Genomic DNA, 23,271 nt, shown 5'->3' with positions numbered 1-23,271 from the left:
TTACTAACCCATCCCTCCACTTCCTCATCCAGGTCATTTATAAAAATCACAAACAGTAAGGGTCCCAGAACAGATCCCTGAGACAAACCACTGGTCACCAACCTCTATGCAGAATATGACCCGTTTATAACCACACTTTGCCTACTGTGGGCAAGCCAGTTCTGGATCCACAAAGCAATGTCCCCTTCGATCCCATACCTCCTGACTTTCTCAATAAGCCTTGCATGGGGTACTTTATCAAATGCCTTGCTGTAATCCATATACACTACATCTACTGCTCTTCCTTTATCAATGTGTTTAAGCACATCCTCAAAAAATTCAATCAGGCTCGTAAGGCACAACCTGCTATTGACAAAGCCATGCTGACTATTCCTACTCATATTATACCTCTCTAAATGTTCATAAATCCTGTCTCTCAGGACCTTCTCCATCAACATACCAACCACTGAAGTAAGATTTATAGGTCTATAATTTCCTGGGCTATCTCTACTCCCTTTCTTGAATAAAGGAACAACATCCGCAACCCTACAATTCTCCGGAACCTCCCCCATCCCCATTGATGATTCAAAGATCATTGTCAGAGGCTCAGCAATCTCCTTCTTCGTCTCTCACAGCAGCCTGGGGTACATCTGATCTAGTCCCGGCGACTTATCCAACTTGATGCTTTCCAAAAGCTCTAGCGCATTCTCTTTGTTAATATCTACATGCTCAAACTTTTCAGTCCACTGCAAGTCATCACTAGAATCACCAAGATCCTTTTCCATAGTGAATACTGAAGTAAAGTATTCTTTAAGTACCTTTGCTATTTCCTCCGGTTCCATGCACACTTTCCCACTGTCACATGTGGTAGGTCCTATTCTTTCATGTCTTATCCTCTTGCTCTGCACATACTTGTAGAATGCCTTGGGATTTTCCTTAATTCTGCTCACCAAGGCCTTCTCATGGCCTCTTCTGGCTCTCCTAACTTCCTTTTTAAGCTCCTTCCTGTTAGCCATATAATCTTCTAGATCTTTAACATTACCTAGATCTCTGAACCTTTTATAAGCTTTTCTTTTCTTCTTGACTCGATTTATTACAGCCTTTGTACACCACAGTTCCTGTACCCTACTAGAACTTCCCTGTCTCATTGGAACATACCTATACAGAGCTCTACACAAATATCCCCTGAACATTTGCCACATTTCATCCGTATGTTTCCCTGAGAACATCTGTTTCCAATTTAAGCTTCCAATTTCCTGCCTGATAGCCTCATAATTCCCCTTACTCCAATTAAACACTTTTCTAACTTATCTGTTCCTATCTCTCTCCAATGCTATTGTAAAGGAGATAGAATTATGATCACCATCTCCAAAATGCTCTACCACTGAGAGATATGACACCTGACCAGGTTCATTTCCCAATACCAAATCAAGTACAGACTCTCCTCTTCTAGGCTTATCTGCATATTGTATCAAGAAATATTCCTGAACACACCTAACAAACTCCATCCCATCTAAACCCCTTGCTCTAGAGAGATGCCAATCAATATTTCAGAAATTAAAATCTCCCATCACGACAACTCTGTTATTATATGTCCAAAATCTGTACAGTTAGTAAAGATGTTGCAATGCAATTGAATAAACTATCACTGCTTAAAACCAATGGAAACAAAGCTGACTGTAGCCACACTTCTCACTGGATTCATGTTGGAAACGTGGCTGCAGGTCAGGAATACAAGTGTGTTTAAGAAAATGGAGCTTTAGACTCACAGTATCAACTATCCTGCTGGCAAACATACAGTCTCCAGTAAACAAAATCGAAGATCTCAGAGCTAGGGTGCTGGATCAGAGGAACGTTAGGACCTCATGCATCCTTTGCTTCCTAGAATCCTGGTAAACCCCTTCTATACTGGATGCAATGATTCAGATTGACAGGTTTAATATACACCGTCAGGATAGGACTATTGATGTCTGAAAAGCAGGGGTGGAGGTGTGTGCCTCATGATCAACTTCTCTTGGTGCACAAACATACAGTGTTGACCCAACTTTGCTCACCAGACCTGGAATGTCTTGCAATTAATTGCCACCCATTTTACTTGCCACAGGATATTTCTGTGATCATTTTGGAACCAGTGTACTTTCCACCTCAACCAATGTCAAACAGACTTTAGATCATCTGAGCAATGGGATCAATATGCACGAAACAGCAGACACTGATGCATTCACCATCATTTTGGGGGATTTTAACCAGGCCAGCCTGAAAAACTCACGAAATAATTACCATCATCAAATCATTTGTAGTACAAGAGGAAACAACACATTGGACCATTGTTACACCATCATCAAGAATGCCTTCCATGCTGTTTCATGCGCTCACTATGGAAAGTCTGATCATCTGGCTGTACTTCTACTCCCTGAGTGTAGGCAGCACCAGTAGTGAGGACCCAGAAGCTATGGACAAGGGAAGATGGGAGTGGTTGTAGGACTGCTTTGAATCGGTAGACTGGACTGTATTCGGAGATTCATCTGTGAATCTGGATGAGTATGAAGCAATTGTTACCGACTTTAGTTCACCTGGAAGTAGTATTCTAAAGGCAGGATGATGCAACCCTGGCTGACAAGAGAAGTCCAAGGCAACATAAAAGCCAAAGAGAGAGCATTTAATACAGCAAAAATCAGTGGGAAGTTAGAGGATTGGGAATCTTTCATAAACCAACAGAAGGCAACTAGAAAGTCATAAAGAAGTAAAAGTTGGATTATGAAATTAAGCTTGCCAATAATATTAAAGATGACACCAGAAATTTCTTCTGATAGATCAAAGTGTAAAAGAGAAGTGAGAGTAGATATTGGACCACTGGAAAATTATGCTGGGGAAGTAGTAAATGAGGGACATCGAAATGGCCGATGAACTGAATAAGTATTTTGCATCAGTCTTCTCTGTGGAGGACACTGGCCGTAGGCTGGAAGATTGAGAGTGTTGGGGACAGAAGTGAGTGAAGTTGCCGGATTTAGGGAGAAGGTGCTTGAGAAACTGAAAGGTCTGAAGATAGATAAGCCACGTAGATCAGATAGTGTACACTCCAGGGTTCCGATGGAGGTGGCTAAAGAGATTGTAGAGGCATTAGTATTGCTCTTTCAAAAACCGATGGACTGTGGCATGGTTACAGAGGACTGGAAAGTTGCAAATGTCACTCCACTCTGCAAGGGTGGGGGAGGCAGAAGGAAGAAAATTACAGGCCAGTTTGTTTGACGTCAGTGGTTGGGAAAATGTTGGAATTGATTGTTAAGGATGTGGTTTCCGGTACTTGGAGGCACATGATAAAATAGGGTGTCGTAGGCATGATTCCCTTCAGGAAAATTTTGCCTGATAAATTTGGTGGAATTCTTTGAAGAAATAATAAGCAGGATAGACAAATGAGAATCGGAGTATGTTATCTACTAGGATTTTCAGACCGTTTTGACAAGTGAGGCTGCTTAACAAGTTAAAAGCCCATTGTATTACAGGAAATATGTTACCATGGATAGAGCATTGGTTAATTAGCAGAAGGCAAAGAGAGGGAATAAATAGAGTTTTTTCTGGTTTGCTGCGGTGACAAGTGGTGTTCCACGGGGTGTGTGTTGAGACTGCTCTCTTTAATTTGGATGAAGGAATGGATATCTTTATGGCCAGGTTTGCAGACAATATGAAGATAGGTGGAGGAGCAGGTAGTTTGCAGGAGCAGAGAGGCTACAGAATGACTAAGACGGATTGGGAGAATGGATTGGTGGATGAAATACAGTGTTGGGAAGGGTATGGTCATGCACTTTAGTGGAAGAAATAAAAATGTAGACTATTTTCACAATGAAGAGAATATTCTGAAATCTCAGGTGCAAAGGGACTTGGGTGTCCTCACGCAGGACTCCCTGAAGGTGAATTTGCAGGTGAAGTTGGTGGAGAGGAAGGCAAATGCAATGTCACCATTCATTTGGAGAGGATTATAATATAAAAGCAAGAATGTAATGTTAAGGCTGCTAATGTTAATGTTAAAGTGCTGGTGAGGCCTCATTTGGAGTTCTGTGAGCAGTCTTGAGCCCCTTATCACAGAAAGGATCTGCTGTCATTGGAGATGTTTCAATGGAGGTTCACAAAAATGATTCCAGGATTGAAAGGCTCATCATATGAGGAGCAAATGAGGCTTTGGGGCAAAAATCACTGGAATTCAGAGAATGAGGGGAGAGCTCAGTGAAACCTAACAAATGTTAAAAGGTCTGCACAGAATAGGCTTGGAGAGGATGTTTCATCTGTTGTGGGAGTCTAAGACGAGAATAGAGGTATGTCCATTGTGAACAGAGATAAGGAGGTATTTCTTTAGCCAGAGTGTGGTGAATATGTGGAACTTATTGCCACATGCGGCTGTGAAGGCCAAGTCATTGGGGTATATTTGGGGCAGATGAGTCAGTGCCTGAAGGGATATGGGAGAAGGCAGGAAATTGAGAGAAATGCATCAGCCATGACAACATGGCAGAGCAGGCTTGAATCAAGAGTGTTGGAATGGTGCAGGAACATGATGCTGAGGTAGAACAGCCATAATGTTGAATAGCAGAGTACCTCAAAGGGCTAAAAGGATGACTATTACACCTGACTCTTCCAATCTCAGCTCATTTCAAGGGAAGGTTCACTGCCTTCTGGTTGTTGGAGTTGAGGCAGAGAATACCAGCCCGTAATAATTACCTTTTTAATAGTTTTCCCTTCTTCAGCCTGTGCCTGCCCTTCTTCAGCCTGTGTCTGCCCAATACATTTGTACAGTTTGCGGTTTATAATGTTGTTCAGGATTGTCCGTGCTTCTTCCAGCTCAGGTTTAGAGGAATTCAGAATCTGTTCAAAGATACTGTCTGTAAAAACAAAATACAAGATCAAAGAAAAACATTATAACAACATGTAATTGCATTGATCTAACAAACTTTTGTTTCTGGTTGACTTAAAGCGAATTAGGAAGATAAATGTGTGATTCGTCCCTATTAGCAATAGAGTTCTACAGTTATACAGCAATTCAGCACAGACCCAGGCCTACCTTGTTCATGCCAAACTGATATTCTGTCGAGTCACTTTGGCCCGTACCTGTACCATAATCTTGTAAGGAAAAAGTTCAATGTGATTCCTACTTGGTATACACTAAAATAAAAAGTAAGTCTAAAAGACAAAATGGTGCTAATTTGCAGTGGGATTATTTAGGAGAGTACAAGAGACCCTGTCCTCACCAAAGTTTGAGAAAATTAAGGGAGTACACGTGTACAGCCATAACAGTGGAAGATGGTGAAAACATGACTTTCACTGGAAACTGAATTCATGGTGCAGGTATCAAACACATGGAAAAGTAGCAGTGTAAGGGGCTTTTACGGGTATAAAAGGGGCACCTGTTTGGTGCAAGAGCTGAATGTTTTGTCCAAGGCTAGACCACGGCTGGTGGTTAGCATTGTGACAGGGAACAGTACATTGAGAGAGTCAGAGTATGTCGAGTCAGAATTAGACAGATTAGAGAGAGGAGAGGCTGCGTGAAAGTCTGTCGGCATTCCACAGATCAGCTCATTTAGAGGATGATACCTATTATTTTTATTTCTGCATTGCTATTACTTACTGCAATTGAGATTTGTTTTAAATTCTAAAAATTATTTTGAAATTCGTTATGTGCTTTTTCCTGGTTCAGGTCAGGGTTTCACATATATAACCATATAACAATTACTGCACGGAAATAAGCCATCTTGGCCCTTCTAGTCCATGCTGAACGCTTATTCTCATCTAGTCCCACCGACCTGCACTCAGCCCATAACCCTTCATATATATTCCTAAACCAATGAGATGACACACATGTGCAAGGCCACAAGTAAACACGATTGGAACTAGCACAAACACATTGAGTTTAGGAGCTGAGAGGTAATGTTGCCACTATATAGGACCCTGGTCAGACCCCACTTGGAGTACTGTGCTCAGTTCTGGTCGGCTCACTACAGGAATGATGTGGAAACCATAGAAAGGGTGCAGAGGAGATTTACAAGGATGTTGCCTGGATTGGGGAGCATGCCTTATGAGAATAGGTTGAGTGAACTCGGCCTTTTCTCCTTGGAGCGACGGAGGATGAGAGGTGACCTGATAGAGCTGTAAAAGATGAGTAGAGTCATTGATCATGTGGATAGTCAGAGGCTTTTTCCCAGGGCTGAAATGGTTGCCACAAGAGGACACAGGTTTAAGGTGCTGGGGAGTAGGTACAGAGGAGATGTCAGGGGTAAGTTTTTTATGCAGAGTGTGGTGAGTGTGTGGAATGTGCTGCCGGCAATGGTGGTGGAGGTGGATATGATAGGGTCTTTTAAGAGATTTTTGGATAGGTACATGGTGCTTAGAAAAATAGAGGACTATGGGTAAGCCTAGTAATTTCTCTGGACGGGACATGTTCGGCACAACTTTGTGGACCGAAGGGACTGTATTGTGCTGCAGGTTTTCTTTGTTTCTATGTTCCTATTATGATGAGTAAACCAAGCTGAGATGAGTCCAGAGTTGACCCCCCCCCCCCCCGTGAACTATGCTGCAGATGTGAGAGAGAGAGAGAGAGAGAGAGAGAGAGAGAGAGAGACAAAGATTTAAAGTTATGGCTCCATGGCTGATTATTTACTTTTGCTTGTGTGGATTCTTAATGAGACAGGACGGCTGGTGCCCTGCAAGGGGAGATAAAAAGCAGGTCTGCGAAGACACAAGCAGACACACCATGGGACACTGAAAGAGCGTTGTGCACCCACGTGAAGGTGGGGGTTTGGAGGATCGATTCAGGGGAATCGATCAGTGGCTCTCAGTGTGAGAAGGTGCGACTGGTGGGGACTTGTGTGCGTGTCCACCCTTGCCTGGGTGACAAGCCTACCACTGAAGAACGGTCGTGCCCGGTACGGGGTCACAGTCGGTGACCATAACTGCAATAGGAAGACAATAGAAGGTTCGACAGCAATGGCATCACCTCTCGCTCTCTCTCTCTCTCTCTCTCCAACAGTACACCAGCAACTACCTTGACCTAAACTAAACTGAACTGAACTCTGCATCATCGTAAGACTATTCATTTACCCCTAGACTTTGAAAGAGCTTGGTTTTGATTCCTATTTCCACACTTCTGTATATATCATTGCTAACCTGTTTCATATATTTGCATTTTATAGTACTGTATTACTTAGTTTACTAATAAACTCTATTAATTAAAGTAATACCAGACTCCAACGTATTATTCCATTTCTGCTGGTTTGGTAACCCGGTCACGGGGTACGTGACACTATGAACAGCAGTACAGAAATCAAAATATTACTTATCATCCTCTAAATTAGTTGAACTGCAGAATGCTGACAAACAACAACGGACTCAGTACCGATCCCTGCGCCACACTAGTCACAGGCCTCCAGTTAGCGAGGCAACAATTTACAAACTACTCTCAGAGTTCACCTATGAAGCCAATGTAAAATCCAATTTACTAACTCATCCTGAATGCCAGGAGACAGGACGTCCTGTTGTTAACAGTCTCCTCTGAGTTCTGCGTCCAAGGAGTTTGTACTTTTCCAAACAAAAAGGAATAATTTTACATTCATTTAGAAAAGTGGTTAGTGATGTACATTTTTCTGCTTAAAATCTCTCAATGTTATAGTTTTAGACTGCAGACCCTGCGACCAACCATAACATGAAAAATGAAGTCAAGCAACTCTTGGAATTCAATTCCATGGCACAGCATGTTTGTCAATGGAATACCCATCCGCTGAGTACATTGCCCACAGATGTGGACTTTTGTAAGGGAATCAAGGAATACAGAGATGGTGCAGAGATAGAATTTCTGCCATGGTCTTCAATAGTAGAGAATGTTCAATGGGCCAAATGGCCTTCTGTTACTCTGGATTCTTACTTTCTTCACTTGTTTGAAGAGAAGGTCTCACTGCCTTCTGCCTGGAGGAGTAATCAGAAGGTACAGTGATGTGTACGTAGTGAAGTTCCGGAACAGCCACTGTTCCTCAACCATTTGGTTCTTGAAGCAGCTGACACAAGCCTAGTCACCCCATTTACCAATACTATGACCAGATCGATTGTGTATAATTTGCTTTATTTTGCAGTTACTGCCTATTACCCAGCTGGTGTTTAGGGCAGCAAAGAAGGTCCATTGTCTCTGTCTGTCCATGGCCATCTTCTCTATTGTGCCCCAGATGTAACTCAGGGTCCTCATTTCTGCCTCAGTGATGTGGCATCAAGTTGTCTTTGGTCTCTTGTGTTTCCTCCACCCTTCAGGGGTCCAGTGAAGTTCTGTCTTGATGATGAAGTTGGCCTCTCTTATCATCATGTGCTAAATCCATCTCCAATGTTTCCTCATGATGATTGTGGCCAGGTCCTCTTGATGACACTGAAAGAGAAGGGCATGGTTGGAGATCCTTCTTGGCCAGAAAATACAGAGTTCGTTCCGGAGGATCATTGTATGAAATGATGACCGTTTGGCATTGAGCTCACCTGGAAGTGAAGTTCTGCTGTCCCCAATGACACAAAATTTTACTTTGTCGGACATTATAGCATTCAAACCCTGCCACAGCTGTTGAACATCCCTCTTTGATTCCAGTCTAGTCTGGAATCTCCACTTTGCCTGAGAGACAGCTTTGCAGAGATCATACCTGCACCTTTTGTAGCATTCTCGATCTCCAAACTTGAATGCCTTTAATCCGGCTCTCAGAGCATTCCAGATTTCATTGTTCATCCAGGGCTTCTGATTGGCAAAAACCCTGAAGGATTTTGTGGGGACACACTCATCCATTGCTGTTTTAATAAAGTTTGTAATGACTCTGGCATAGTCACTCAGCACTTCAGATGAGTTCCAACACGGCCCAGTTCACTGACTCAAGGCAATCCTGTAGCCATTCCTCTGCCTCCCGAAACCACCTCTTACTTGTCTTGATCTCTGGAGTCTTGCTCTTTAGTCACTGCCTGTATTCACGTAGCAGAGGTGCAGCCAAATGATCTGACTTGCCAAAACATGGTCTCCGGAATGAACGATAGGCATTCTGTGTCATAGTGTAGCGGTAGTCTAGTGCGTTGGGACCTCTGGTGCAACAGGTGACATGCTAGTGATAATTGGGCAGAGTTTCCTTCAAACTGGTTAAAGTCACTGACTATAACTTACAATGCATCGGGATGGTCCGTTTCTTCTTCACAGACAGCTTCATGCAGTTTCACAAATGTTTGCTTACAGGATCATGGATGAGATCTCCATGTGGAATGGTCTGCATTTAATTATTAATTGCCCACATTCAGGTGACAAGAAGTTGAAATAAGCCCAATGTTGATCCACTTAAGAGAATTGACTAAAAAGCTTATGCTGACACCTTTTCCCTTCTCAGAGTTGAAGGTTTGATATATTCTGAAAATTATAAAATCTTCCGCTTGTACCACTGCGTCAGGGGTGTCTACATTTAACCAGGTTTCAGTGCAACAACAACTGAGATCTGCCTTATCTGCCTCTGAGACAGCAGCCTTGTCCTGAGATTGTCAATCTTATTTTCCAGTGACTGCACATTCGCCAACAAGATGCTGGGTAGAGGAGGCCTCATCCCCCTGCACTTCAATCTGGTTCGAATTCAATCTCTCCTGCCATGTTTTCAGCCATGCCGTTGACCCTTAAAGGCGCCACTGCCCTTAACCGGTCCATATTCAACTGTCAAACGTGAGCTCTGAAGATCATTGATGTCATTTCATTCTCTGTTGTTAAGAGGAAATTTATATTCTGCAGATGCCGTAAGAGTGGTTCAAAAGGAGTATATTTAAGAGGAAAACTAGTACAATTTCCTGCAGCCCGCTGAGAGTCGCCAATGTACACCAGTGCTATCTTGGAGTGGCCCGTTGATCAGCCTGTTCTTGTCACGTCTGCTGGGTGAGCATCATGTCCGTTTATGGATTTCATGTTGTGGAAAGAGGGACCCTCCTTTGACCAGATAGTTCATGGCACAGAATTTTAACAGTCTTTCACCGTTGTTATTCATTGTTTCAGATCCATGGTGCCTGTGACCCTAGTGAAATGCAAGTTGATAGAACATAGAAATCTACAGCACATTACAGGCCCTAGTTATTCCCCACTTTGGGGTTTAGATCTCCCATGACGATCGGAAGTCCACGGCATGTTGTTAACTCTACCTCCGATTGCAGTTGCTCATAGAAACTTACTTTTCTTCAAAATCACTATCATTAGTCGGAGCATAGCACTGGATCACAGTCATGTTCACTTGCTTCCCTCTTAGCCTGACTCTCATCAGTCTACTGTTCATTGGTTTCCACTCCAGCAAGCACTTCTCAATGGCTTTCTTCAAAATGACAGCTACACCATCATGATGCTAACCATCTTCCCTTCCCGAGCATAAAACTGTTTCAGCAGTCGCTGACTTCAGTCTGAATAAAGGAAAGAATAAACAGGAAAAAGGACAGAGGGGGAGCAGTTACTGGGAGTTTGAGAATTCCACGTTCATGTGCCAGGATGTAAATTACCCAGATAGACTACGGGGTGCTATTTTATATCAAAATGCAGCAGGCTATAGTGAGGACGTTTGCCCAGAAAAACCTGCAAAACAGAACTTGATCTTCAAATAAACAGCAAAAGAATGGCGGGCAACAGGGGAAAGACTAGGGCAGTGGGATTTATTGGTGGACACTCACAAATAGGTAGCAATAGCTGGATGGTCTTGTCCTGTGAAGTGAACATTGATGATTAAAGAGTAAATTCTGGTGAAACTTAAGGACAGAAGTACTCACCTGTGAGTTTGGTGTAAGCCTCCATGTCATCAATGGCTGTTGACATTCTATACTGCTCCCCACCTGTGCCGCTGATCTGGATGTGTGGATCTGCCAACACCATTGCTTCTGTGATCCTAATGGATGAACATGTTGAGAATCGTGTCAGTATTGTTGTCCACACAACCTCCTTCTGATGTTGACAGCAAACACAAGAAATGGATGTGGGAATGGCCTCAGCTTACTTGGGCTATGGGAGAGGAAGGGTAAGGAAACATGTGTTCAGATTCACCACTCATCAGCAACACCCGAGTGAACACTGCAACAAACACTCCTCGTTCTGGTTAGTAAAGGGTGTGACCACATTATCTGCCAGTTAGTAGCCATAGGTTGACCCATGTGGTTACAGTGCCTTTCACACAAGCCAGTGCCTTTCACCAGCACAAGGGCTGGGAGAAGATGAGTGGGTGGACACAAGGGTGTAAAATGAGTGAAAGCACCGTACCAGCCACACTGCAGGAATACTCACATGCTCTCAATGATGTTGACCACTTTGTGCTGATAGGCCCTGCGATGCAAGGCGTTACGTGTGTAAAACATGTTGTACAAGTCGCCAGCTACCTGTAGAACAAGATGGAAAATGAGAGATTACTTCACCCTGTGTGTGTCAGGAACAGACCCCAGGCATTGAGTATCAACATGCAAGTTAGTCACTGATATCATGATGATACTTTTATCCCAGTTAGCAGATCAGACAGATGCCAATATCTCTGCTCCATCACATAACCCCATTCATTCAGGGATTTTAATCTCAAATTATTATCCAACAGCCATTCCTGTAAACTGACCGATGTCCCAACACCACTCTTAAACCTCTGTACTTCTGTTATTTGTGCCCCTCCTCCCCATTTTGCTTAATTTTCCATGTTTAACTTTAAATTGTTTTTATATCTGCAGATGAATTTCTAAATGATCAGCAAGTTCTGAAAGAGTGAGAACATAGACCATTACACCACAGTGCCAACCATTGAAACTACTCCACACTCAATCCAACACTTCCCTCCTACATAACCCTCCGTTTTCCTTCCATCTGTGCCTATCTAAGAGTACCATAAATATCCATAATGTATCTGTCTCGAACACAACCCCTGACAGAGCAGTCCACCCACCCGCCACTCTCCCAGTAAGCCAAGCCTACCTCTGACACCCAACTATATTTCACTACAATCACCTTAAAATTATGCCCCCTTGTATTATCCATTTCTGCTGTGGTAAAAAGTCTCTGACTGTCCACTCTCCCTATGCCTCTTATCATCTTATATACTTCTATCAAGTCATCTCTCATCCTCCTTCATTCTAGGAGAAAACCATTACCTCGTGGCTCTGGAACTCAATCCCACAACTACTGAAGACCAACAAACCATATTCCTTCCTAATAATCCTATCAACTAGTGCAGCAACTTTGAGGGCTATGAATGTGGATTCAAAGATCTCTCTGTTCCTCCTCACTGCTAAGAATAGAACCATTAACCCTGTACTAGTTATGGCTACCCTAAAGTTTAAATCTTCTCTTCTACCGTAGTTCAATGAGACCCATTCTCACTGATCCCCCATTGTGATCTCAGCTGTTCTTTGACTGTTCAGCTCTGCACAGCCAGTTATCACATAGAAACATAGAAATCTACAGCACATTACAGGCCCTTCGGCCCACAATGTTATGCCGACAATGCAACCTACTCTAGAAATTGCTTAGATTTTCCCTAGCGCATTGCCTTCTATTTTTCTAAGCTCCACGTACCTACCTAAGAGGCTCTTAAAAGACACTATTGTGTCCGTTTACACCATTACTGCTGGCAGTGCATTCCATGCACCCACGACTCTGTGAGAAAAAGCTACCCCTGACATCCCCTCGGAACCTATTTCCATGCACCTTAAAACTGTGCCCCCTCATACTAGCCATTTCAGCCCCGGGAATAAGCCTCTGGCTATCCATATGATCAATGCCCCTTATCATCTTATACACCTGTATCAGGTCACCTCACATCCTCTGTCGCTCCAAGGAGAAAAGGTCAAGTTCACTCAAACTATTCTCATAAGCTATGCCTTCCAATCCAGGCAACATCCTTGTGAATCTCCTCTGTACTCTTTCTATAGTATCCTCATCCTTTCTGTAGTGAGGTGGCCAGAACTGAAAACAGTACTCCAAGTGGGGTCTGACCAAGGTCTTAAATAACTCTAACATTACCTCATGAATCTTGAACTCAATCCCACGGCTGATGAATACCATACGCCTTCTTAACAACGCTGTCAACTTGCGCAGCAGCTTTGAATGTCCCATTGATACAGAACCCATGATCTCTCAGATCCTCCACATTGCCAAGAGTGTTACCATTAGTATTATATTCTGGCTTCAAAACCTCTCTCTGGTGCTTCTCTTCATTCCCTTTCTCCATGTTCCACTCTCCTCTCCTATCAGATGTCTTTTTCAGCCTATTACCTTTTCCACCTATTAGTTCCCAGCTGCTCACTCTATCCCCCCGTCCCCACTCACCTACCTTCCCCCCACCTGACTTCACCTATCACCTTCCAGCTTGTACTCTTCCCCTTGCCCCCCCCCCCCCCCCACAGCTTCTTCTAATTTCCTTTCTGGTCTTGATGTAGGGTCTCAGCCCAAAACATTCATTCTTTTTTTCCCTCTGTTGAAGATGCCTGATTTCCCTAGCACTTTGTTGGTGATACTCTGGATTTCCAGTATGTGTAGAATCTTTTGTGTGTACTTCTCCGTGATGTTAGTATAACAACCTTTGAGATAATATTTCTGACTCACAATATACAACCATTACAATGAGTTCAGGCTGGATAAGCCAAGAATTTTCAAACCAAACTTAAAGAGACCCTGCTGCTTCTCAAAACATTCATCACCTTATCTCGAAAGCATATGACCTTCATTCTGTCGACTTCACAGACTCGAGCATACTTCAGGATGCGTTGATAGTCAAAGTTGTTCGGGATTCCAAGATGGTAACTATCCCTTCAGAGACATGAAAACACATTAATAGCAGCCACTGTCATTTCTTTGGTAACTGATTTATTGTGACATGTACAGTGAAAAGCTTTGTTTCACTTGCCATCCAGTCAGATTATCCTAAAAGACAACTTTGTCAAAGTAGGAGAAAAGGAAAAGCAATAAGAGAAGGCAAAATATAGTGCTACAGTTACAGAGCAAGTGCAGGCAGACAAATAATGTGGGAGGGCTGCAACAAGGTAGATTGAGAGATCAAGAGTTCATTATCATTCAACAGGACTTTTCAACAGTGTAATAACAGTAGAATGAAGCTGTCTGAACATGGTGATGCACCATCAATAACTCACGCTGAGACTTAGGAAGTGAGATATCGGCTTTTATTGACTGGAAGAACAACACTACATCCTGGGAAAATGAGGGAGAGCAGCAGACCAGTCGCCTTTATACAGGGGTCTGTGGGAGGAGCCACAGGAGCAGTCAGCAGGGTCTGTGGGAGGAGCCACAGGAGCAGTCAGACAGGTATATCTAGTTCACCACACATGGTGGTACGGTCTCAAACTTTTCCATATTCTGCTCAACGGAAGGAGAAGACGAGAGAATCTCCAGGGTGAGGGGCTGTAGCTGCAGACAGAGTCCATGATGAGGAAGCAGGTTTCATGTTGGCCGGAGCTGTCTCTGCAATTCCATGCAGTCTCAGACAGAGCATTTCCATATCAAACTGTGATCCAGTCAGGATGCCATGGTGCATCAACAAAAATCTGTGAGGATCAGTGGGGAACAGGTTGAATAACTTCAGTTTTCTGAAGAAGTAATGGTGGGTGTAACACACACACACACACACTCTCACTCCCACCCACACACACACACACACTCTCACTCCCACCCACACACACACACACACTCTCACTCCCACACACACACACACACACACACACACACACACACACACACACACACACACACACACACACACACACACACACACACACACACACACACACACACACACACACACACACACACACAAAATCTGGGTAACACACACAAAATGTTGAAGGAACTCAGTCGGCCAGGCAGCATCTCTGAAAAAGAATACAGTCGATGTTGCGGGCTGAAACTCTTTGGCAGGACTGAACTTGGCCATTTCTGATTTTCAATCATTAAGCTCCCAGCAGAAACGATTAAGCCTGGTCCAAATTAACTAAGCCATGTTCCTGGTAAGCTCACACTGAGAAAAGTCAGAGATGATGTAACACTCAAAGGCAGTTGATGAAGACTACAGAGAGGCCTACATACCTGGCAAAGTAATCCCACTTATCGACATCAATCCCAGTTCGCTTATTGGCAACGATTTCATACAGAAAGCTTTTCTCCTGAGAACGACCCTTGTACGGCCACTGGGGAGATTAGATAGCAGAGTTAGTGATGAGCAGCACACAGGGAGTGAAGATGGATCCACCACTCAGGCTCTCCCTCATTCCCTCCACATCACACAGACCGAGTGCAACCCCAGTGGGAAAACCAAACCGTACTGGCCCAGGATGAGAGGTAGCACCTCGCCCAACAGATCAGCAACAGGAACCAAAGGGGCGAACTGTGAGTGGAGATGGGGGTGCGGGTGAAGTCCTTAACGGAACCTACTCTGTACTTACCAAGGAGTCATGGAATCAGAGAGCACTGCCGCACAGAGGCAGGCATTTCAGCCCATCTAGCCAGTGCCAAACTGTTATTCGGCCTCGTCCCATTGACCCACACCAGGATTAAAGTCTCCAGCCTCCCTTTCAAGTTCAAGTTAAAGTTTGTTGTCATCTGACTATATATTTACAACCAAATGAGATCATCTGCCTCCAGACCATGGTGCACTCACAGATCATATACCTCACACACCACATAAAACAAAATATTACCATGAGTAAATTAATAAAATATAATCTGAAGTCTATGTAGTGTGCAGCACAGATAAACAGTAAACGTCTTGCTGTTGGTGTGACGAGATCTCATTGGTGGCAGGTATTCATCGGTCTCACAGCCTGAGGGAAGAAGCTGTTACCAGGCTGGTAGTCCGAGTCCTGATGCTCCTGTGCCACCTTCCTGACAGAGGGGTTCAAAGAGATAGTGGGATGGGTGGTAGGAATCCTCAACAAAGCTTTGGGCCCTTCATATACAACACCCCTATAGGGGGGAGGGAGCCCTGGAGTGTGTTTTATTATAGATGGGAGGGGGGATAAGTACTACTTTGATTTGTTCTCCCAAAGTGCACTAACACTTATTTGCACTAAATTCCATCTGCCATTTTTCAGCATATTTTCCAGATCCTAGTGCAAGTTTCGACAGACGTCCTTGCTATGCACTAAACCCCCAATTACGATGTCATCCACGGATTTGCTGATCCAGTTTTCCATCTTATCATCCAGACCATTTATTTAGATGACAGGCATCAATGGATCCAGTGCCAATCCCTGTGTCACACTCATCATGGGCCTCCGGTTAGAGAGGCAATCATTTACAAAATACTCCCAGGATTCACCTATGAAGTCTATGTAAAATCCATTTCACTAACTCGTCCTGAATGCCAGGAGAATGAACGTGCTTCTGATAACAATCTCCTTTGAGTTCAGAGAATTACTGGAAGCCTTGATAGCCGTCTTCACTATCCACTATGTCATCTGCAAATATCATGATAATTTTTCCCACATTATCATCCACACTGTTGATGTCACTGTTGAAAAGGATCTTGGCGATTGTAGGGATGACTTGCAGTGGACTGAAAAGCTGGATATTAACTGAAAAGTGGATATTAAGAAAGAGAATATGCTGGAGCTTTTGGAAAGCATCGTTGGATAAGTCACCGGGACCAGACGAGATGTACCCCAGGCTACTGTGGGAAGCGAGGGAGGAGATTGCTGAGCCTCTGGCAATGATCTTTGCATCATCAATGAGGACGGGAGAGGTTCCGGAGGATTGGAGGGTTGTGGATGTTGTTCCCTTATTCAAGTCAAGTCTCACCATGTTCAATGTTCTCTTTTCCATGTTTGTATGTAGGCTTAACATCTTCATTCCCTGCAGCCCATCCACTAGCTGCCCTGGCACTCTGGTTCCCATTCCCCTGCGACTTTAGTTTAAACTCCCCAGAGCAGCACCAGCAAACCTTCAAAAAAGGAGGGTGCTGTTGTAGTCTTTTTCTAACTGCCAACGGGACATCAACCGTCTCAACTTCACCACACCTTGTTCCAATTCCAACCTCACTCCTTCTGAACACTCTGCTCTCCACTGCCTCCGCACCAATTCCAACCTTACTATAAATCCTAACCTTGTGGCTAAAGGGGTCGGGGGTATGGAGAGAAGGCAGGTACAGGGTTCTGAGTTGAATGATCAGCCATGATCATACTGAATGGCGGTGCAGGCTCAAAGGGCCAAATGGCCTACTCCTGAAACTATTTTCTATGTTTCAAAAACCCACTGATAAGGGGGGGGGGGGCGCTATTGTAGTCTTTTTTGGTGTGGTATACTGCATCCGGTGCTCCCGGTGTGGCCTTCTGTATATTGGTGAGACACGACACAGACTGGGAGACCGTTTCGCTGAACACCTATGCTGTCCTCCAGAGAAAGCAGGATCTCCCAGTGGCCGCACATTTTAATTCTATGTCCCATTCCCATTCTGATATGTCTATTCATGGCCTCTTCTACTGTCAAGATGAAGCCACACTCAGGTTGGAGGAACAACACCTTATATTCCGTCTGGGTAGCCTCCAACCTGATGGCATGAACATTGACTTCTCTAACTTCCGTTAATGCCCCCCTCCCCTTCTTTCCCAATCCCTTATTTATTTATCTATCTATCTATTTATTTTCCCTTTTTTTCTTCTTTTCTCTCTCTGTCCCTCTCACAATCACTCCTTTCCTGCTCTCCATCTCCCCCGGAGCTCCCCTCCCCCTTTCTTTCTCCCTAGGCCTCCTGTCCCATGATCCTTTCCCTTCACCAGCTGTGTATCCCTTTTGCCAATCAACTTTCCAGCTCTTAGATTCATCCCTCCCCCTCCTGTCTCTCCTATCATTTTGGATCTCCCCCTCCCCCTCTCAAATCTCTCACTATCTCTTCTTTTAGTTAGTCCTGATGAAGGGTCTCGGCCCGAATCGTCGACTGTATTTCTTCCCATAGATGCTGCCTGGCCTGCTGTGTTCCACCAGCATTTTGTGTGTGTTGCTTCAAAAAAGGATATTCTTCCCCCTCCAGTACAGGTGCAAACTCGCCTCTCTATACAACTCTCACCTTCCCCTCAAGAGAACCCAATGATCCAGAAATATGAAGCCCTCCCTCCTACACCATCTTCTTAGCCATGTGTTAAACCACATTATCTTCCTATTTCTGTCCTCACCTGCACGTGGCACTGGCAGCAATCCTGAAATCACCCCCATGTAGAAGCTCTCCTTTAAATTAGCACATAAACCCTTGAACTCTCCCTATAGGACCTTGTCACCCCTCCTGCCTATGTTATTTATGCTGATATCGGACATGATCTCTGGATGTTCACCCTTCCCCATAAGAATGCTTTTGACTTGTTTCAAATGTCCTTGAGAAGGAATATACAACCCGGAACCACATTCTCACCACGAGAACCTCCTCTCTGGTCCTCTAGCCAATGGCTCCACACTTATGTCTGAGACTGACTCATCATTGCCTCCTCAATTCCAGGTCTACTAATACTGGACAAGTCCAACGACGGCAGTGACAGCTACATCATGCAAATGAATAGTAGTGATCAGGGGGCAAAAACAGTAATTTAATTATTTAGCTCTCTTTTGTTTGGGTGTACATAAACCAAAGTAAAATTTCCAGCTTATACTCCAATTCCATAGTTCAACAGTGTCACTCACCTCTGAGCCCTCAGAAGCATCGTCTCTTTCTGGACCATTGATCAGTTCCTTTATAAAATCCACATCAACAGGCAACACCAGACCATAGCTTTGCAGGTCCAAATTATTAGAGAAAATCAAGTGTTCGAACATCCTAATTGAAGCATCCTCGTGCTGAAGCAACAACACATCAGAGGAAAGAGTGAGTCATCATTTTATGCAAATGACTGATATTAAAATTAACAATTTTAACTGGATCAGTGGTCTAGTTTACTGCATTAACGCCCATGGACAGCAAGTTGATGTCACACCACACAATGCCAGCAGCTCATGTTCATATCGATATAAATTTTTGTCATGTCACTGTCACACAACATGAAAACAGGCCACAAAGTACACTCCAGATGTTGTCAAATCAACACGTACAAACAAGCTGGAGGAACTCAGCAGGTCAGGCAGCATCCGTGGAAACGAGCAGTCAACGTTTCGGGCAGAGACCCTTCGTCAGGACTGAAGAAGGAGGGGGCAGGGACCCTATAAAGAAGGTGGGAGGGAGGGTGGAAGGTGCCAGGTGAAAAACCAACCGGAGGAAAGATCAAGGGGTGGAGGAGGGGAAGCAGGGAGGGGATAGGCAGGAGAGGTGAAGAAGGAATGTAAGGGGAAAAAATATTCGATGTTCTTGCAAGCATAAGTGCTACACCTGTCCCTACACCTCCTCTCTTACCACCATTCAGGGCCCCAAACAGTCCTTCCAGGTGAGGCAACACTTCACTTGTGAGTCTGTTGGGGTAATCTATTGCATCCGGTGCTCCCGGTGCGGCCTCCCCTACATCGGCGAGACCTGACGCATATTGGGGGACCACTTCGTCGAGCACTTCCACTCCGTCCGCCACAACAGACAGGATCTCCCGGTTACCACCCACTTCAACTCTCCTTCATATTCCCATTCGGATATGTCCATACATGGCCTCCTCTAATACCATGATGAGGCCAAACTCAGGTTGGAGGAGCAACACCTCATAAACCATCTGGGTAGTCTCCAGCCCCTTGGTATGAACATCGAATTCTCCAACTTCCGGTAATTCCCTCCCTCTCCCTTCCCCCATCCTACTTTCACTCTGCCTCCTCTTCTAGCTGCCTATCAGCTCTCTCATGATTCTGCCTTCTTCTACTACCCATAGTGCTTCCCCCTTAGAATCCTTCTTCACCTCTCCTGCCTATCCCCTCCCTGCTTCCCCTCCCCCACCCCTTGATCTTTCCTCTGATTGGTTTTCCACCCTCTCCCCACCCTCTTTATATGGCCCCTGCCCCCTCTTTCTTCAGTCCTGACTAAGGGTCTCAGCCCAAAACGTTGACTGTTTGTTTCCACGGATGCTGCCCGACCTGCTTGGCCCAACTGCTCCATGCTGACCAAGATGGCCATAATAGCAATTCCCATTTGTCAGTATTTGGCCCATAATCTTCTAAACCTGTCCCATCCATCTACATGTACAACTATCTTTTGGAACTTATTAAATTGTTCCTTCCTCAACCACTTTCTCTATCAGCTCATTGTACATACATGCCTCTCTCTGTGTAAAAAGCAGTTGCCCAAGTTTCTATGAAACCTCTCTCCTGTCACCTTAACCCATGCCGTCTAGTTCTTCAATTCACCCTAACTATGCTACTATGATCTTATACACCTCTGTATGATCAGCCCCTTTTCGCCTGTCCTTTAATCAATAAAGTCCCAATCTGCTCAGCCTCTCTCAATCTCTCAAGTCACAGTGACATCCTTGTAATCTTAGAGGCATTTATTCTGAGACCAGGTTGACGAAAACTGAACACAACATTCCCAATATGGCCTCACCAACATGTTGCACAACATGTCCAACGGCTATACTCAAATCCCTGAATGATGGAGGCGGGTGTGTGAAATGCCTCCTTCACCACACAGTCCAGCTGTCACCCCACGTTCAAGAAAACCATCTTATTGCCCAGATCTTATTCCAGCAACAGATGGTAAACACCACCTCTAACCACAGCTGTCTGCTTCAGGGACGGCCAAGACTAAGGCTGACTGCTCCAGAGGGCAATAGACAACAACATGGCTGCAACTCCAGAGTCACAAATGGACCAGGCTCTGAGCATCATGACCATGGCTTTCTGTCCCAGATCTGATCCACTTCAAATTGGCCTACCACTGTGAACCTTTGGATTTCTTGCCATGTAACCAACCTTCATGTTACCATTTCTTCCACATGGCACAAGCAGTTCTATATCACTGAGCCATACCCGTTGGAAGCTGGGTTGAGACATCTCACTCAGAATGCATGGGACGCGGATATACACTCAGTGACCACTTTATTAGATACTTAATTATGTGGCCATTCAGTGTATGTTTGTGGTCTTTTGCTGTTTTAACCCATCTACTTTAAGGTTTGACATCCTGTGCCATTCAGAGATGCTCTTCTATAGTGTGGCTATTTGAGTTACTGATGCCTTCCTGTCAGCATGAACCAATCTGGCCATTCTCCTCTGACCTCTCTCATTAACAACGCATTTTTCCCCCACAGATTTGTTTCTTTGGACCATCCTCTGTAAATCCAGAAACCATTGTGTGGTACCCCAGAAGTGGTAGAAGAGTCGTTGTGACATTCCCTTCACTGGAAATCTGCCGCTCCACTCTGAGTGAATCTCCCTAAAAACAAGGTCTGCATTGATGGGATTCTGGTACCTAACCCACTGCCTCATCTCTGCTAATACACACCGTTACTCAAAGCATACGGAGAGAGTTACCTTCCATTTCAGATCTTGCCGCATTTCGGAGATAAATTGTCCATCAAACAAGTGTGAAAATGGTCCATGACCTGGGAAATGAAACATCAGTGTTACAGTGGAAAGACTCTTAATTGAACAGAAGGGACAGAGAAGGACTCAGGATTAAAATCTCATCAGCATAAGGTCACCCTGAAAGAGCAATACACTTCCAGCAAATCACTGCCTCGATTACTGTGACCTGCACCGTCATTCCTTGGAGACCAGGAGCTGGGTTTGAAGTCTTTCTCCGAGACATCCCTCTTTGCACTGAGCCCAATCTCTGAAGTCAACAAATAGCCCAAACTTTGCAAAACTATAAAAGGGAGGTTGCTGTCCCACCAACTGCTCCCATGCTCCTGTAGTGCCTTCACCTGCGAGGTACATCGGCCTCTACACAGCTGCCCCCTCACCTAGATCATGGCAGAGTCCAGCGATCTGAACACACAGGATATCCCGATCATCAACCTGAAGTTCTGGTTGGCGCCTAGCCAGGACTTTCACCAGTTCTCCTGCCAGATGAGCCACACTGCAGGGCAAAGAGACAGCCATCAAATACAGACACACAAACTGCTTTCAAATACCATTTACCCTAAATGTCCATACTTGATACAAGTATAGATGCTAATAATTGCCTTGTCATAGTCTCTGCTGTTTACTAATACCAATGATTATGGTGAGATGTTGAACAGGTTGGGACTTTACTCATGGGAGGAAAGAAGAATAAGGGTGATCTTATAGAGGTGTATAAACCAGGAGGGGCACAGGCAGGGTAAATGCATTGTCTTGAGGCATGGGTTTAAGGTGAGAGGGGGGAGCTTTAATAGGAATCTGAGTGGCAGTCTTCCTCACTAAGAATGTGGTTGATAGATGGCATAAACTGTCAGAGGAAGTGGTTAAGGGAGGGACGTTAATGAGAACCAGCTTCAATTCTCTCCAGGTTAGAGGTCCATTGAAAGGGGGATGTTCATAAACACAGTGTCGACACACAGCTTGGTTCAGTCTCGCCTTCTCTGCTCCGATCTCAGTTCTGCATTTTACCTGGTGATCACCACTTTGCTTCACACTGTCCCGTGGCCTCCGTCCCACTCAGTAATACGGGTCACTGTCTGCCTGACAGAGAATGCATTCTCACACAGTCAACATCACAATCAAGGAATTCACATCATATTACTTCAGAGTTCTGTTAGAGCATTTCACGGATGTGTTGGTTGTCCATTGCTTCTGACGATGATGTAACCTGTTTGGGAACAGTTTTACAGTAAAAGAGCCATTGCCCTGGGACAGTTCCACTCTCTTGGCCTCAATAATCCTGGTCCAATGGTATGAAAGATCGTTACGACTGGAGACTTTCTCAGCTGCGGTGGATGGATAGCCGTGTCACCTTTTGCCCGTGTCGTGCCCTTCGCTCTCCATGAGGCGTTGCAGCACCGCCTTCTTGGCTGTTGGATCTTGTAATTGATCTTATCTGCCCAGCCCGCCAGAACTGGCTTCAACTGCTGGCGTAGGCACGTCCGCTATCTTACCGGGGTTGGACCTTCCCGGCTACCCTCAAACAAGAGAAAACCTGTAGATGCTGGAAATCCAAGCAACACGCACAAAATGCTGGAGGAACTCATTAGGCCAGGCAGCATCTACGGAAAAATGTACAGTCGACGCTTCGGACCAAAAATCATCGGCAGGACTAGGGAACAGAAAAGCTGAGGAGCAGATTTAAAAGGTGTGGGGAGGGGAGACAGAACCACAAGGTGATAGGTGGGAACTTCCAGCTCTTTAATTCATCCTTCCCCCTTCAGGAATCACCTATCGACGCACTTTGCTTTAGATGGAAGACCTACGTGTGACAACTCATCAACTGA

General features: G+C 44.6%; 1 protein-coding gene across 1 annotated transcript in view; it reads right to left on the bottom strand.

The window, feature by feature from the left end:
• The window catches only part of LOC140736211 (deoxynucleoside triphosphate triphosphohydrolase SAMHD1-like), a 44,780-nt gene that overhangs the window by 13,442 nt on the left and 8,067 nt on the right, over nucleotides 1-23,271 (bottom strand). The window contains exons 3-10 of the mRNA XM_073062122.1: nucleotides 21,826-21,941; nucleotides 21,395-21,465; nucleotides 18,638-18,790; nucleotides 15,059-15,159; nucleotides 13,660-13,768; nucleotides 11,267-11,358; nucleotides 10,759-10,874; nucleotides 4,690-4,850 (exon numbers count right to left, since the gene is read on the bottom strand). Of these exons, the coding sequence (XP_072918223.1) occupies nucleotides 4,690-4,850; nucleotides 10,759-10,874; nucleotides 11,267-11,358; nucleotides 13,660-13,768; nucleotides 15,059-15,159; nucleotides 18,638-18,790; nucleotides 21,395-21,465; nucleotides 21,826-21,941 (919 nt within the window). The remainder of the gene's footprint in view (nucleotides 1-4,689; nucleotides 4,851-10,758; nucleotides 10,875-11,266; nucleotides 11,359-13,659; nucleotides 13,769-15,058; nucleotides 15,160-18,637; nucleotides 18,791-21,394; nucleotides 21,466-21,825; nucleotides 21,942-23,271) is intronic.

The sequence above is a fragment of the Hemitrygon akajei genome, chromosome 11, assembly GCF_048418815.1.
Source record: "Hemitrygon akajei chromosome 11, sHemAka1.3, whole genome shotgun sequence".
NCBI lineage: Eukaryota > Metazoa > Chordata > Chondrichthyes > Myliobatiformes > Dasyatidae > Hemitrygon > Hemitrygon akajei.
This window is presented reverse-complemented; position numbering and strand designations above follow the sequence as displayed.